This window comes from Entamoeba invadens (genome assembly GCF_000330505.1).
Source record: "Entamoeba invadens IP1 unplaced genomic scaffold scaff_1105074726611, whole genome shotgun sequence".
Taxonomy (NCBI): domain Eukaryota; phylum Evosea; order Mastigamoebida; family Endamoebidae; genus Entamoeba; species Entamoeba invadens.
Genome location: NW_004440248.1, coordinates 6,448 through 21,700, shown reverse-complemented (window position 1 = coordinate 21,700; position 15,253 = coordinate 6,448). Strand labels below are relative to the sequence as shown.

Below are 15,253 nucleotides of genomic sequence, written 5' to 3'. Positions count from 1 at the left end.
GTTGGAAAAAGCGATGTTGTATAAAGTTGGTAACAATAGGTAAAATGGTTTTTAATTATTATTTTGTTATTTGTTTTTTTCCTCTTTTAAAAAAATAAAACCAACATTTTTGCTTTGCCTGAGTATTATTTAGAAGTGTTTCGAATATGTTGTTAATAATATATTTATATTAGGGAGAATACATAATATAATACATGTATTTGTTTAATATAATCGGGAAACCCATTGAACTATTTATAAAGTGTATTTATAGTTGGATTTATAGAGACAAAACCCGTACAAATTAAACAAAGTATAATTAACAGTTCGTTTAACACAATTAACGAGATGGTTTATATTTTCGTTAGTTACGATTAATCACGATGTAATTTGTTGATCACTTTGTTTTCTGTGTTTTTTCTTTTTGGAACTTTTCCTTTTCATAAACTAATCAGCTGTAATAACCTAAGTTGTTATTTTGAAATCTATGCTCTTAAACATTATTAAATAAAACAAACGTCTCTTCTGGTGATTCCGGACAGTAATAAATATATATATTGTCGTTGAATAATAATTATTTGTATGCATATACGACCTTCTCATTATTTTTAGTTCTTAATTTCCCAAGTTCATTATTTGACAGTGTTCAAAATCATGATAAACAAACGCGTTTTCTTCTGAGTTTTAATGATTGTTTGATTTCAGATTTTCGAAACTTTTTTATACCCATTTTTGTTGTAAATCAAACCTTTATTATTAAATATTATTTTTTTATACTATTTATTTTATAATGGATCAAATTTATTTTTTGAATTGGTGGTATTGTTGAGTGTTTAATATATAATACTCAGATTGAAATATTACTATTTTAAATAATATTAATATAATTAACAAATAACAAATACTTTATTTAATTATAGAAAAAGGTTTGCGACAAAAAATAAGACTTAAACCCGCAGTTATTTTTCGGGTTTTCTAGGTTTTTTGGCTTGACTTTGCTTCTTGGTGTTGGTGAGTTTCTCACGTTGAAGACGTTTTTTCCTGTCTTCATAATTTTCGAGAGCAACTCTGGTCGCTCCAACAAATTTAGGTTCTGCAGCCATACCCAAGAATTTGCAGACTTCTCTTGCCCCATTCATGTCCAATTTTACCACCCCCGTTATGTAATCTGAAATATTGTAATTTGGCGACTTCTTTTGTATCTCCTGAAGCTCGCTTTCACTGGGAGTGTGTGGCACAAATGATATTCCTGCTTGTTTAAAAGAGCTCGTGACATTGTCTCCATTTGTCACACACTCCCAGGAATAGATTAGCTCTCTAATTTATTCTCTTAAGATATGTTAATATATTTTTTCATTGCTTGTTTGAACTCTGGGGAATTTATTTGAAGCAATTTTCCACTTTTTTCAACATTTTTTCCTTCTTTTTTTAATAAAGTGAATTTGTGGCAAAGATAGTTGTTTTTGTCAGCCAAAAATTTCTTTTGGTTCCCGAATATTCCCAAGTCCATTGGTTGACATAAATGGGAACTGTGGGGGACCTCCTTGATCATTTCTACATGATTTTCCAAAAATAAATTTTGAATTTCTTCAGAAAAATGGCCTGAAAAACCATCAAGAATTAGGAAAGCTTTCATATCGGCACGCACACCCATTTGTTCTCTTTTTGCCTTAATTGTCGGGAAGAACACTTTTTTTAACCAGAGGGTGTATAATTCAGTATTCAAAACACCTGATTTTTGTGTCCTTATTAAAGCCCGACTTTTAAGGGATATAATAGCAACATCTTCCAGAGAAAGTCTTTTTGTTACCACAAGGGGAATCATTTTGGTTCCATCGAGGCATCCACAACACAAAAGACTTGTTCTGGAACATTCTCTTTCAACTTCATTAAACACATCTTGTCCTCTAGAAACTTCTGCATAGACAATTTTTGAATGAGAATCGACCCATTGGTCGAATCCAACTTCATCGAGGTTAAAAATAAGCTCAAAACAGCACCCATCAATTTTCTTTTTCAATTCGGTGTAATATTGCAAAATTGACTCGGGTGTAACTTCTGCCCGTTTTGCTTCCATAACTGGTGCAACATCTAGAATATGGGTCATAATTTTGTGCAATTGCTTGGACCCAATATTTTTGTCGAAATTTTCGTGAATAAAAAAACTTGCTTCTTCACTTGTTGCTTTTTTGTCTTACTATCTTTTATTGCGTTTTGTATCGCAATAATTTCTTCATCATTTAGTAGTCTTTTGCGTCCTTTTTCGGGTTTTTTACCAGTTTTATTTTCGTTATTTATTTTGTCGATTTGACAACGAACACTCTTTCGAAAGTCCCGAAAAAATAGTCAAGTGCAATGGGAAAAGACAATTTTTTTCTTTTAATATTTTTGAAACATTTTCTGGCAATTCCTTTAAACAATAACGTACTTGTTGACGGAAAGAATCAAATGACATGGATTTAACTTTGATCTCAAGATCTTTAAAAAAATAATCATATCTGGGATTTCTTTTAAATAATCAATCACATTAATATACTGTGGTAGTAAAGGTTTTTTCATTGTGTTCACTAAACTTTGCAATTTTTCATCTTGTGTTTTATACACATGTTTAACTTTCGGAGGTTTTGATATCATTGGGCTATGAGACATTGATGAAAAATAAATATTGTTATAAACATTCAATTATTAAACGTGTATTTTTGATTTTATTTGAAACTTTAGAATATATTTCAACAAAAATAGTTGTGTTAATTATTGATTGTTGTTTTTAACAATTAAATTGATTTGTTAATTATTATGTGATTGTTTAAATAATTTTGGTGTTATTTCGATTATTTTGCTTCGATGGATTTGTTTTTTTATTTTGCGATGAAATTTTATCGCATTGTTGTTTAGTTTTTTTACAAAGTTTATGTTTTTTTATAAAAATAAAATATTAAAAATTATGATAATAAATAACTTTAATTTTAAACATTATTTTTGAATGATTTATTTTAATATTTAAATTACTAATTATTTCTTTAAATAATTTTGCCCAAAATGGTCAAAAACAGTTATTTGGAATAATTTAATAATATTTTTATTATAAATTATTAAATATTTATTCTATATAGTATTATGAATAGTTTTTGAAATAAATTATTATTATATCATAATAGAATCACATTTATATATTTTTGTTTGTTTTTATAAACCATGTTATATTATTAATAGCTATTGTTTAAATTATACAAACTAAATTATTAAAATATTAAATCATGTTAGTTTATCAATGATTTAATTTATATAACACACAACGAACACTTCATTTTGTAATTATTTGGCTTCGTGTTAAGTTAGTGTTTCAGTGACTGCAAGGTTTACTGATAAGAGTTTGCACATATTAAGTTATCAAATTTTTATTTTTTTTCGAGACATTTTTTATTATTTAATAGTATTTTTATTAACTACAATAGTTATTTGTTTTTTGATTATCAACAATTGGTCTAAAAACCCAAAATATAGCTTGATATATTTGATAATATAACACTTGAAATCTATATTAATACACAAGATACTCTTATAATAAATAATCTTTTATTTTTATAATAATGGTATTTCAAAGACTTGCCCGAGCGCTCTTCAGTTGTGTTTGCATTGACTGTTTGTGCATTTAATTACGTTATAAGTATCAATTAAGTCATTTTTTCGACACTTAACTAGAATTTTTTAATAAAATGCACTTTTGGGCAAGTCTTTATTACGGCGGAAAAACCCGATGTTTTACCATTTTATATAAAGTTTTGCTTAAAATTGGACATTATTTGCGTTTTGCCGAGTTGAAATTTAAAAAATATAAGCATTTCTTAAAACCGATGTTGACCTTTTTATTACCAAACTCAAATCAATCAACACTAAATTCTGAACAAAAATAATAAAATGCCATTAAAAACACAAAAAACAATTGAGTTTTTTCACGGCATACAAATAGTATTTTACTAACTTAACATAAAAAACACGATTTTTATTGTTTTATTAACCACCAAGATTTGGTTGCCTCCATTTCGGATAACCCACTCTATTTTCCCCGTCTTTTTATTTTTTCCCATGAACGACACCAAAAACCGATGTTTGACCAAGTTCTTTATAAACAACCATTAAACTTTGACCATAAATGATATTTGCCACAAAAAGTTGAGGTTTTGTTCAAAAAATTTAAAAAACAGGGAAAAAACAAATGGACACATGAAACGGAATATTACCGATGTTCGATGTTTCTAATTAAACAATCGTTTTATTTTGTTTTTTTTCTCCAGTTTTTTGATTTTGCTTCGATTTTTGAAAAAAGTTTCAAAAAATTAATTGATTATAAAAAGGAGCTCTGTATTTCATTTGTTTGACAGGGACTCAAAAAAGGGCTGGGAATGGATGCACTCAACTTTGTGTGGTGTAGCTTTTGAAAGAACGTTTTTCAAGTTTGGCCGTGGACTGCATTTCTGATCGAATGAGGAATCGATCAAGAGGGGGTGTGAAATAAAGGTGCAGTCGGTCTTTGATCTAAGAAATGAAAAGTTGTTACATTGAAAGAGCGTGAATATTGATACGTTTATTAAGTTGTTTGATATGTAATTGATTAGATAGTGGAGTTTGTGTTTTATGAACGATAAATAGCATGTAAAAAAATTAAAAGTTAAAGTTAAGGGGTGTGAAAAAAAAGTACACTGACGGGGTTTTGATTAAAAGATTTTGTATTTATGCTAAAAAGGAAAAATAATATTGAAAACATTAATCAACTTTTAAAATCTTTTTATTGTTTTTTTAGCCAATTTTTATATTTTTCTTGCTTCAAAGAACAGTTTAGAAGTCGTTATTTTATGCTTCCCTTTTGTCTTTCGGCAAATTCAACCTTATATTTACAAGAAAAATTAATGTATAATCTCAAAAATGATTTTTGGCATTTCGAAAAAAGAAATTAAGTTATGTTAACCTTGTTTTTTTGAATCAAATTGCGGAAAAGTGGAAAAATAAACTATACAACTAACTATAAAAGTGTTATTAAATTACTATTATTTTGGCAACATCGCTTTTTTTCCAACATCGGTTTTTTTCTGCCCCTTTAAGTAGAAAAAAGTCTTACTTTAAAAAAAACGAAACGGGCTATTAAAAAGGAAAACATGAAGAAAAAAAGACGACAAACAAATAAAACAGCCCAGAGAAAAAGAAAAAGTGAAAAAAAGGAGTATAAAAACAATAACCAAAAGAAAAGAAAATGACAACTTTTTGTTTGACTACCCACTCGATATTTTGTCAGAAAGTGAAAATTCAACGGAAGATATTTTGGATGATGATACATCCAGCAAAGATGTTTTTAAAGATGATAACAATAAAGAAGTGTAACAAATGGAAGAAGAGTTTAATTGAAAAATTCTTGTTGCAGAAGGATTATTATTCCGCTTTGAAATAATAATAAAAGAGAAATGCTATTTAATTGCATGTTTTCTAGTGCCAAAATACAACAAAAAGATTCCATTTATAATACAAGAACAAGCAAAGAAGATGTTTGTCGAGGAAGTTCTCAAAGATTTAAAAGATGATTTTAATAAAAGGTGTGGTGTATTCAGAGTATCCACTGGACAAGTTAAAATAACTTTTATTGAAAAAGAAACAATGAATGTAGCCAATTCACCACAACTAAAAATTGAAACGGAAATAGCTTCATTTCTCACGGAAAAGGATAATTTTCAAGTGGGTTAGAATTTTGGAGAAAATGCCACAGAGAGAACAAATAAGTGTTACTTCAAGATACTGCTAGGAAGTTTTTGATAGTCCCTCCATCTAGCATAGACTCTGAAAGGGTATTTAGTATTGTAAATAATGTGTTTAGAGATGAAAGAGCCAAACTAAAAACATCTACAACAAGAAAACTCGTCTTTCTGAAATACGCCGCTTCAAAGGAAGTAAAAAGATTAAAATATTTGAAAAAATTGGAAAAATTTAAGAATCAAAAATTATTTTATTGAATAACAGAGTTATGATACAATTTAAGTTAATTTAATTTGGATTAAAATAAAAAATTAATTATAAAAAAATTTATTGATCAAAATGTATAGATAATTAATAATTATTAAGAATTTTAAATTGAAACATGTTGTTAGTTTTGGAATAAATTGCTTAGTTGGTGTAAATTACAAGAAAAAAATAAAGAATAATTTTCGATCAAATAATTACTATTTTTAATATTTTGTCTTTTTATTGTTTAACCGGCCAATAGTATTTTTTTTCTTTGGCAAAATGCACGAGACGCAAAAAATTGCGTTTTTTTTTCTATAAATATAAAACTGAGAAAAAAAATCTAAAAATAATCTACATATAAATTTGCTATTGTATGAAAAGGCATCTTTCAGCAGTTTTCACATTACAGCAAGAGATCAGACACTAGGTTTTTACAACTATTCTAATGCAATTTTTGCTTTAGGTCTGAAATATAATCGACCACTTTTTTCACAGACACTAGTAATGAGTAGAAAAATCTTTATTATTACAGTGACAACATCGGAGTAGAAAGACAAACTTATTACAATTATTATTTTTGTTGATTTGTGCGGCAGAATGGGTTTCCATAAGAATTGTTAGTTATTTTATTTAAAAAAAATCTAAAAATATTTTTACACATTTTATCTAAACAAAAACAACAACCAAAATTTCAATTATATTTTTTTAACGCGTTTTTTTGCGTCTTGTTTATTTTAATCAGTTAAATTAAATAAAAAATGTAAAAAATAGTAATTTTTTACATTTTTTATTTAGATTTCAGTTTTAGTTGATAATTAAATTTCAAACAAAAAGTAATAACAAAACATATAACAAATATCATATTTGCAAAAATGCGGGCCGGGTAAAAATAAGTTTCCCCGTGGCAATTGCATTTTTCGATACCAATATCCCAAAATAAAATGCGCTGGCCGGAAGTCTAATCAACACATATTGTCAATATTTTCACCCGAAACGATGTTTACATTGTAATGCTTCGAAAGCTCACAAAAAATTTTATATCACTTGAGGGAGCAATTTTATGAAGATTTGGGATTTAATAAAAGCAACAAAATTATTAAAGGACTCTTTAACTATGAAGAAATAACACACAACATTGAAAGTGGAAAAAACAAAAAAAATTAATCAATCAACAACACATGAGAGGGTTATAGTATCATTTCAAAGCGAAGGGATGGTTTCCAATTATATTGAAGGCGCTTTTTCATTTATAAACTAAAAAAAGAAATTCGGAAGTGGGTTATTTTTTAAATTTGGTTAATTAATCGGGAAAAGTATTCTAAATTATTTATACCTAAAATTAAACGTTTTTGGGTTTTTTGATTTATTATTGATTAATAGTGGCACAGAAATAGACTAAAATAATTAACACAAATAAAATTTGCCTGTACTTTTTGAACAAAACAACACGAGAAATTTTTATTTCAATTCTCTTCTTATTATTACGTCAAAACTGTTGGCATATATGAATATTATAAACCCAAAACAATTTAACATTTTAAAAACAAAGAAGTTTATTATAACACAACCTAATATTAACTATAATTATTGTATTAAAAAACTGTTGTATATAAGTATTTTATTTATTAAACACCTTAACAAAATCAAATTTTAATCTACACTTTTTGAAATCACTATAAATTGTTGTAATCTTAACTAAATATGACAATGGGAATAAATGAACTTATCGCTAATGCTTTAAAAGCTGGTAGGCACTACAAACAAATTCAAATACTATTCAAAACTTTTCCAAAAAGAATTTCAAGAATTAAAAAATGCATTGAAGAACATAAAATGTTATTCCAATAAAAAGAGGAAAAAAGTTTATCAAATACAATAAATATTGAAATATCCAAAATAACATACGACAAACCATTTTCATCATGTTTTGAAGTAGGAAAAATTGTCGGCTGTTCAAAAACAACCGCAGATAAAATAAGAAAAAATAATCATTTTAGATATTGCAAACAAATATCCACACAAGTTTTGACTCAAAAACAAATAAAAGACAGATGGGTATTTTCCAAAAAACAACTTTGGAATAAAAATATTAAAAAATGGGAAAAAACAATAATAAGTGATGAAAGTCGGTTTGGGTTGTATCCAGACAAAAAGTGGTGTTGGAGACCAAAATCATTTTTAGCAAATCTACGCGAATTTAACAAAAAAAGGCAACAGAAAAGTTCCCAAAGCCATCAAAGAACATTTTCCTCAAACTCCCAAACCCAACTGTTCAATAATGGTATGGGGAGCTATCGGGGTCGGATACAAGAGTAAATTAATACGTTGTTCAGAAAAAGAGGGAGGAAAAGAATATATTGAATTACTCGAAAATAGTCATTTTTTCGAAGATGTTAGAAAGAAACTAAACAACAACATTGTGCATTTTCAACAAGATGGTGCTCCTGCTCATCGTTCACTTACAACTAAAAAATATTTACAATCAAAGGGTGTAAGGCTGATGTTATGGCCATCAAATTCTCCAGATCTATCCCCAATAGAACATTTATGGGGAATTATGGATAGAAAGTTAAGAAAAAACTACCCGGTTATTAAAACAGAAAAGAGATTGTTTTTTTATTGAGAAAAATTTGGAATGAAATTCCACAATCATTAGTCGACAAATTGATGTTTTCAATTAAAACACGTTTTGAATTGTGTGTGAGTCAAAAAGGAGGTCCAATTGGCCATTTATCAAATTTCAAACAATTTGAAAAAATGGAAAAAAATCCAGTGTTTTAAAAATAAAACCTTAGGAGTTTGAACCTTATTATTAATGAAAAATTTGTTTATTGTAATTGGTTATTAATTGAAAAAAAAAATAATTAGAAAGCAATATAAAAATAGAACAGCACGTTTTCCTGTATATTTTTAGTAAAACATACCTATCAAAAAAATGTACACTTCCTAAAAAAACGGAACCAGTTTATAATAAATGCTCTTTGACTTGTAAAATGATTTCAGACTTTCTCCAGACAACAGTATTCTCCAAACAACACTAACCAAACTCAAAACCTTCGACAATAACTTTAATGTTGTTTACATTGTAGACCTTGACCCAAACCAAATAAGATGACAAAAGAGACAAAACTCTTCTACGTCAATAAAATAACAGAATTTATTGTTTTTGATCCATTCTACGAAGGTTTAAACAAATTTATTCTTTCAAGATAATTAAGAATATGTAAAAAATAAATACATTCTAATGAACTTGTGAGACTGTTCTCTTATCCGTATTCTTAACCAAACTGTTTGGAACCTATATAGTACAATAGTCGTGATTGGGAAGTCTTAATTGAGTATTTGTTGTTGTTGGTTAATTTTAGTGAGTTTTGTGGATGAGGTTTATGATTTCAATGGTGAGCATTTCTTTTTTATTATTAACCTTACAATGTCGGTAGAGTAATTAAAATAACATTTATTTTTAGACGATTTAAAAAATATGAAAAAAAAACTTAAAAAAAACTTGAAAAATCAAGTGTGATTCACTGTTAACAAATTCTCAAAAATTGAGACTTTACGATATCAAAAATTGATTTGTATTGTTCTGATATGCAATTCAAACTTGTGTATATTTTAAATGGTGCGTCGACATTATTAATTTAATGATATGATTTTTGTTTTTTTTATTTTTTCGAATTAAGGAAATGTAATAAAAATGACAAGGGTGCCATTCTGAGATTTTTGGTATTTTGTTTTAGTTTTGTTATTCATCCGCAATCCTAAGGTTAAAGTTATTTTTTATTAAAATCACTTTTTTCTAAAAGCATGAACACACTATTGTGTTTTTGTTTTTATAAAATTAAAAGTATTTTTTCCCCTCAGTTTTTGGAAAACAACGAAAAATAGCATTGGAGTGATGGCACCCCTTTACCTTTACCATCCATTTATTGGGATTAATAACAGGATTAATAGAGAAAAGAAACTATTAAAATAAAATATTGTTTGAATAACGGATTATTCATACTTTGTCACTGACTTTATCTTCCATCTTTTATAATTTTAATTTATTTAAAACGAAATTCTTTAATCAAATAAAAAAATTACTCAATAAAATCAAATTTGATTTTTGACAAATTGTCTTGCTGAAACGATTTTTTCGTAAATTTCATTGATTTTTTGATATTTTTGACAAGGGTAAGATTTGTGCACATATAAAATGCATTATCAGAAATAGTTTTTGTGTTTTTACCGATCCAAATTTCTTTTAATTCTTTGCAATGAGCTAAAAAGTAAATGTCAATCAAAGTCACATCATCAGGAACCATAAATATACCATTTTTAACACCAATGTTATATTGAGAATTATACAACACAACTTCTCCATCAAAATTAAAATTATCTTTTAACAATTTATACAAAGAATAGTCGATATTACCATGAAATTTTAGGTCTTCTGGTGGATTAGCAAATTCGATGTTTTTAAGACAATTATTTTGGTCTAAAATTTTCATGTTCATAATTTTGTTATTTAAAAATGTTATAGATGTGAGTTTTCTAAAATTATAATTTGCAAGACTTGGTGTTGGAATTATAGCGAGCTCTTCAATGTCAACCGTTCTATTTTCATAGTCTACTTGAAATGACTTTGGAAGAATTAAAGTTTTCAATGTTTTACATTTGCAAAAGACATTTAAATTAAACTCTGTCAAACACTCAGGCATGACAATTTTTTCTTGTTTGAGATCATTGAACACCACACCTGGTTCAACCGATTTTAAATTTGTAAGACCAAATGGGTAAATTCCGTTAAAAACAGTGAAGTCTTCTTTGGTGTATCTAAACTCGGATATTTCAAGACTGTTTTTGTCTAACAAAGTTTTCATCCAACACGCCGCCTTGCCACAAACAACTTTAGTGTCAACAGCTTCAATGTTCTTCAGTGAAATGCAATGATACAAATGATGAAAACAAATAAACGAATTCATGGTGATTGCCGTGATTTGTGTGAGCAAAGATTGTTGTTCCAAAACCTTCACATGTGACAAATCAAGTCGTTTTAAATCACTTCCATAAAACGCATTTTTTCGAATTACTTGAATGGTTGAGGGAATCGTTTTATCGGAAAGTCCCATCGTCCTAATAAAAGCTTGTGGACCAATTTCGTCCGATAAAAAATCAAGTGTAATTCCATTTATTACGTCTTTGTATGTTGTGATGACGTTGTGCTTTATATTAGAAAATGCACTCGATGAACTTGCGTTTACATCGAATGTCACACTTTTTACGTTTGGAGCTGTTATAAATTTGATTGAAATTGCGTCTTCAAACGCGTTCTTTGCGGCTTTCACAATATTTGCACAAAAAGTGATTTCACTGAGTTTTAAACAATCTTTAAAACAATTGTCACCCAAAACATAAACTTTTTCTAAATTGATTTTTTCAAGCGAGGAACACCCCTCAAAGCAGTTGTCTGGAATTTCATGCAAATTAGGCGACAGTGTTATTTTTCTTAAAATCCGATTATGTATAAAACATCGCAATCCAAATTTGGTGATGTTCTGACACTCCATTTCTTCAAAAACGTTGCAGTTCCCTGCAAAGGCAGAACCCAGAAAAACAGTTGCATCTTTGTATGAAAGTTTGTTGTGTGTGTCTTGAGATGAATAATTGACTTGTGGACATATCACGTTTTTCGATTGTTTTAATTTATAATAATTTGTGAGAGAAAGTGGGTAGTGGACGTAGTACTGAAAATAGTCGGGAATAAACTTTTCGGCCTTTTTATATAAATGAAGGGTTTCTATGTTTTTAAAATATTTTTTTGTTGTATAATTAAATGTAATTGGATTGTAGTGAAACATCAGTGGAATATCCCAAAATTTTTTACAAACATTGATTAAATTGTAATAATCATTAATGGATATAAAGTATTTTGAAATGATCATCATTGAGTATTTATCTAATTGTTTGGTCATTAAATTATCAAGTTAATTTGGTGTTTATGTATTTTTGATTGACTCAATTTTGAATTAATACAACAATAAAATTATTAGATTTTATATAATAACATAATTGATTTTTTATCTTGTGTTAAACTATTATATATAATAGTTCTAATTAAATAAAGTTATTATTTTAATTTTATAATATTTTAACTATAATTTTTACCATTTAATTTTGATTTGTCTTACCTAAGTTGAATTTATTTGGTGGTTTCCAAAATCACAACGCCAATAACCCATGTCACCATTTAATAACCAAAATGTCCATTTTTTAAAATTCGTACATTATAATACCACATTTTCGGCAATAATCATTTCAAAAACACCTGAACTTACCAACTTTACAGTTTGAAATTTAAACAACAAATGTGAAATAACAAAAATGCCATGTATTGTTAATAATGTGGTTATTTAACCGATTAAAATAAATGAGACGCAAAAACACGTCCAAAAAACAAAATTTAAATTTTGGTTATTGTTTTTGTTTAGATAAAATGTGTTTAAATCAGGGTGTGCCAAACCAGGATGGAATTGGCCGATATAAATAGAGCGATTATTTGGTAAAGAGAAATAAAAATATTGTCAAATAATATTAAAATAAATATTTACGGCATATACAAATAACAATTACCAATAAATATAATGTTTTTTGTATTTTTTTAAAATTTTTGTAAGAAGAAAATAATATCTTTTATAAAAAAATAAACTAATCAATAATAATTAAACAAAATCATTTCACTGCTCATTTGAATGTTTTTGAAAATCGGGGGCAGTTGCAAAATTGTCTCTAGAACCCTTCATCGACATTCGCTAATTATATTCCATTTCTGACAAATGAGGTTTCCAACCCAATTTTGCAAATGAAAAAGATGACTCAGATAAGCAACTTGTTGAATACGCGCTAAACAAGTATAAGTAAAATGTCCACAGAGCCGTGTTCCGAGGTATTAAAGACCGCAAAGAGTGAAGATCTAATTTATAATCAGTTTCGAGATGTCCGTTTTTCAAAACAAGTCTTAGCACGATTTCTTCTTTAAATTGAGATATTGAAGAATTATGATATTGTTCTCTTATAATGTCAATTCCCTCTTTTAACACTTCAAAATCACTGTCAAGTTCTATTTCTTTATTTAAATATTTTTCTATTTCTATTGCTAAATAACATTTTTCTTGAAGCTTATCAAATTGTTTTTCCAAAAATTGAAACCGTTTTTTGAACTTTATTTTTAATACTGTCAACAAATTCAATATCATAATCTTTCTCCTTTCTACATCGAATGCCATAATTTTTGAAACATTTTGCAATGAACTAAAGTTGTCATTTCCCACACACAATATCATATCATTTATATGGATGTAAAAATTTTCAATTTCAATTATATCTCTAAAAATTATATTGTCTTTGTGTTGTAATTTTTGATTAAGATACGACAAATAAACCAAAGTATCCATAAGAACAGCACAAATGAAATGACTATCTTTATCAACCAAAAAAGAAAGTAAATTGCTCATATCAATATCATTGACACTTTCACACTCAACTCTTTTTTTCAAGAAAAAATTTCAATTTCCTTCCAATTGTTATATGAAAACGTTACAATTGATTTTATACTTAAAAATGTGTAGGACAGTATGTTCTAACGGTGGCGCCTCCCATCATTTCCCAATCATTATCTTCTGATAAAATATAACAAATATCTTTTAACCACTCTAATAGACGAATAACCAAATAATCATTTTCAAGTTCTTTTGACGCCAGATTAATTGTATGACAAAAACATCTATTTTTATTACAAATAAAAAATCTGTTTTCATAGTTAACTTCTTTCATAATGAGAGCATAACATCCATTGTAACAACCATACACATTTGAACCTGCATCACTCGTACAAATACTTATTTTATTGCGGTCCACACCAAACTCTAGAAAATACTTAAATATTCTGTCTTTAATAGATATTCCAGTCGAAAGTGTGGCTTCCCAAAACTTTAAAAGAATATCTTTGACTTCAGCGTTTAGCATTACCAATATCACCCACATTACACATTTACTAACTTTGTGTATTTAGCATTCATCACATTATATTGCTACAAAAACACAATTTTGATCATAACTTTGATTTGTTCTTTTTAATTGTATATTCTTCATCACTTCTACGTCTCATTGTTGTTTTAGACAAACAAAAACATTTATAAAAATGTAAACCATAGACTTTTATTTCTTCGATGACACCACTTATAATATCATTGATAACTTCTGTTTTTGGAATAAAGTCATTTTATATTATTTTTTTCGAAATAAACAACTCACACTCCCTAACATGTCGTAACAAATTTGTGTCTCTCTCATCTTCTTGAACTTCTTTTTCTTGCACTTTTTTTAATAAAAATAAAATTTTTACTGTAGTTATAAACGTTTAAAATCAAGTCTATAGTTTTTTGGTGTATTCAATGGAGTGGATATGTTGATTCATTCCACTTCTGGTTAATATTTTCCCACATATTTTGCAATAAAAACGGTTTATGTATATCCTCTCAAACAATACAAGTTGTGTGTATTCATCTTTCGACATTGTTTTTAATTTTTTAATAAATATTTATAAATAAACTCGGTGTTTTCGACGTTATTAAATTATATTTATTTTTCATATTCCCACAAAGCAAAAAATAGTTAAACTAAAATATAAAAAACAAAATAATTATTTTTGTTTTTTTTGTTTTGCCACGTCACGAAAATGCCACGCAGTGCACAAATCGTTACGGTTTAAATTACCCTGATATAAAGTCATTCCGAACAAGTGTGCAACTTTATTTTTTCTTTGTTTTTTACTCACAACAAAAGAAAAACTCTATTTTTTAACAATAACAAAAACAATAACAAAAAGTTGAATCAGGTTATAAATCAACATAAAAATTGACTCGATATTCAAATGATAAGTTCAACTGCTTGTTTAAATAAAAAGCATTGAAAACAAAAAATTCCAATTGTCATACAGAACAAATTAAACAGTTTTGTATATCGATTGTGGATGGAGCAAATGTTAAACATCTCGTTTATAAAAAAGAAAATAATGAGAAAAGTTACTTCGTGTGATTCAAAGACCTTTTCGCTGCAAAAATTTCGATAAACAAAAGGCAGTTGAATGGTGCAACCCAAAAAATTTAATTGAGAAAAATTGTGCAACTTTAGTTGTAATTTAGTTATGGTATTTTAATTAGAGTAATATTTTGAAAAATTTGGTTGGGGTTTTCTGGTTTGTTTCTTAAAATATATATTATTTCATTATAATATACTATAA

General features: G+C 27.4%; 1 protein-coding gene across 1 annotated transcript; it reads right to left on the bottom strand.

Annotated features, from left to right (window-relative positions):
- Positions 1-10,052: 10,052 nt before the first annotated feature.
- EIN_104410 (hypothetical protein) lies at positions 10,053-11,927 on the bottom strand (the record flags this gene model as incomplete). The annotated part of the gene is made up of 1 exon (XM_004255461.1): positions 10,053-11,927. The coding sequence occupies one exon, from the start codon at positions 11,925-11,927 to the stop codon at positions 10,053-10,055; it is 1,875 nt and encodes a 624-aa protein (XP_004255509.1).
- Positions 11,928-15,253: the final 3,326 nt, after the last annotated feature.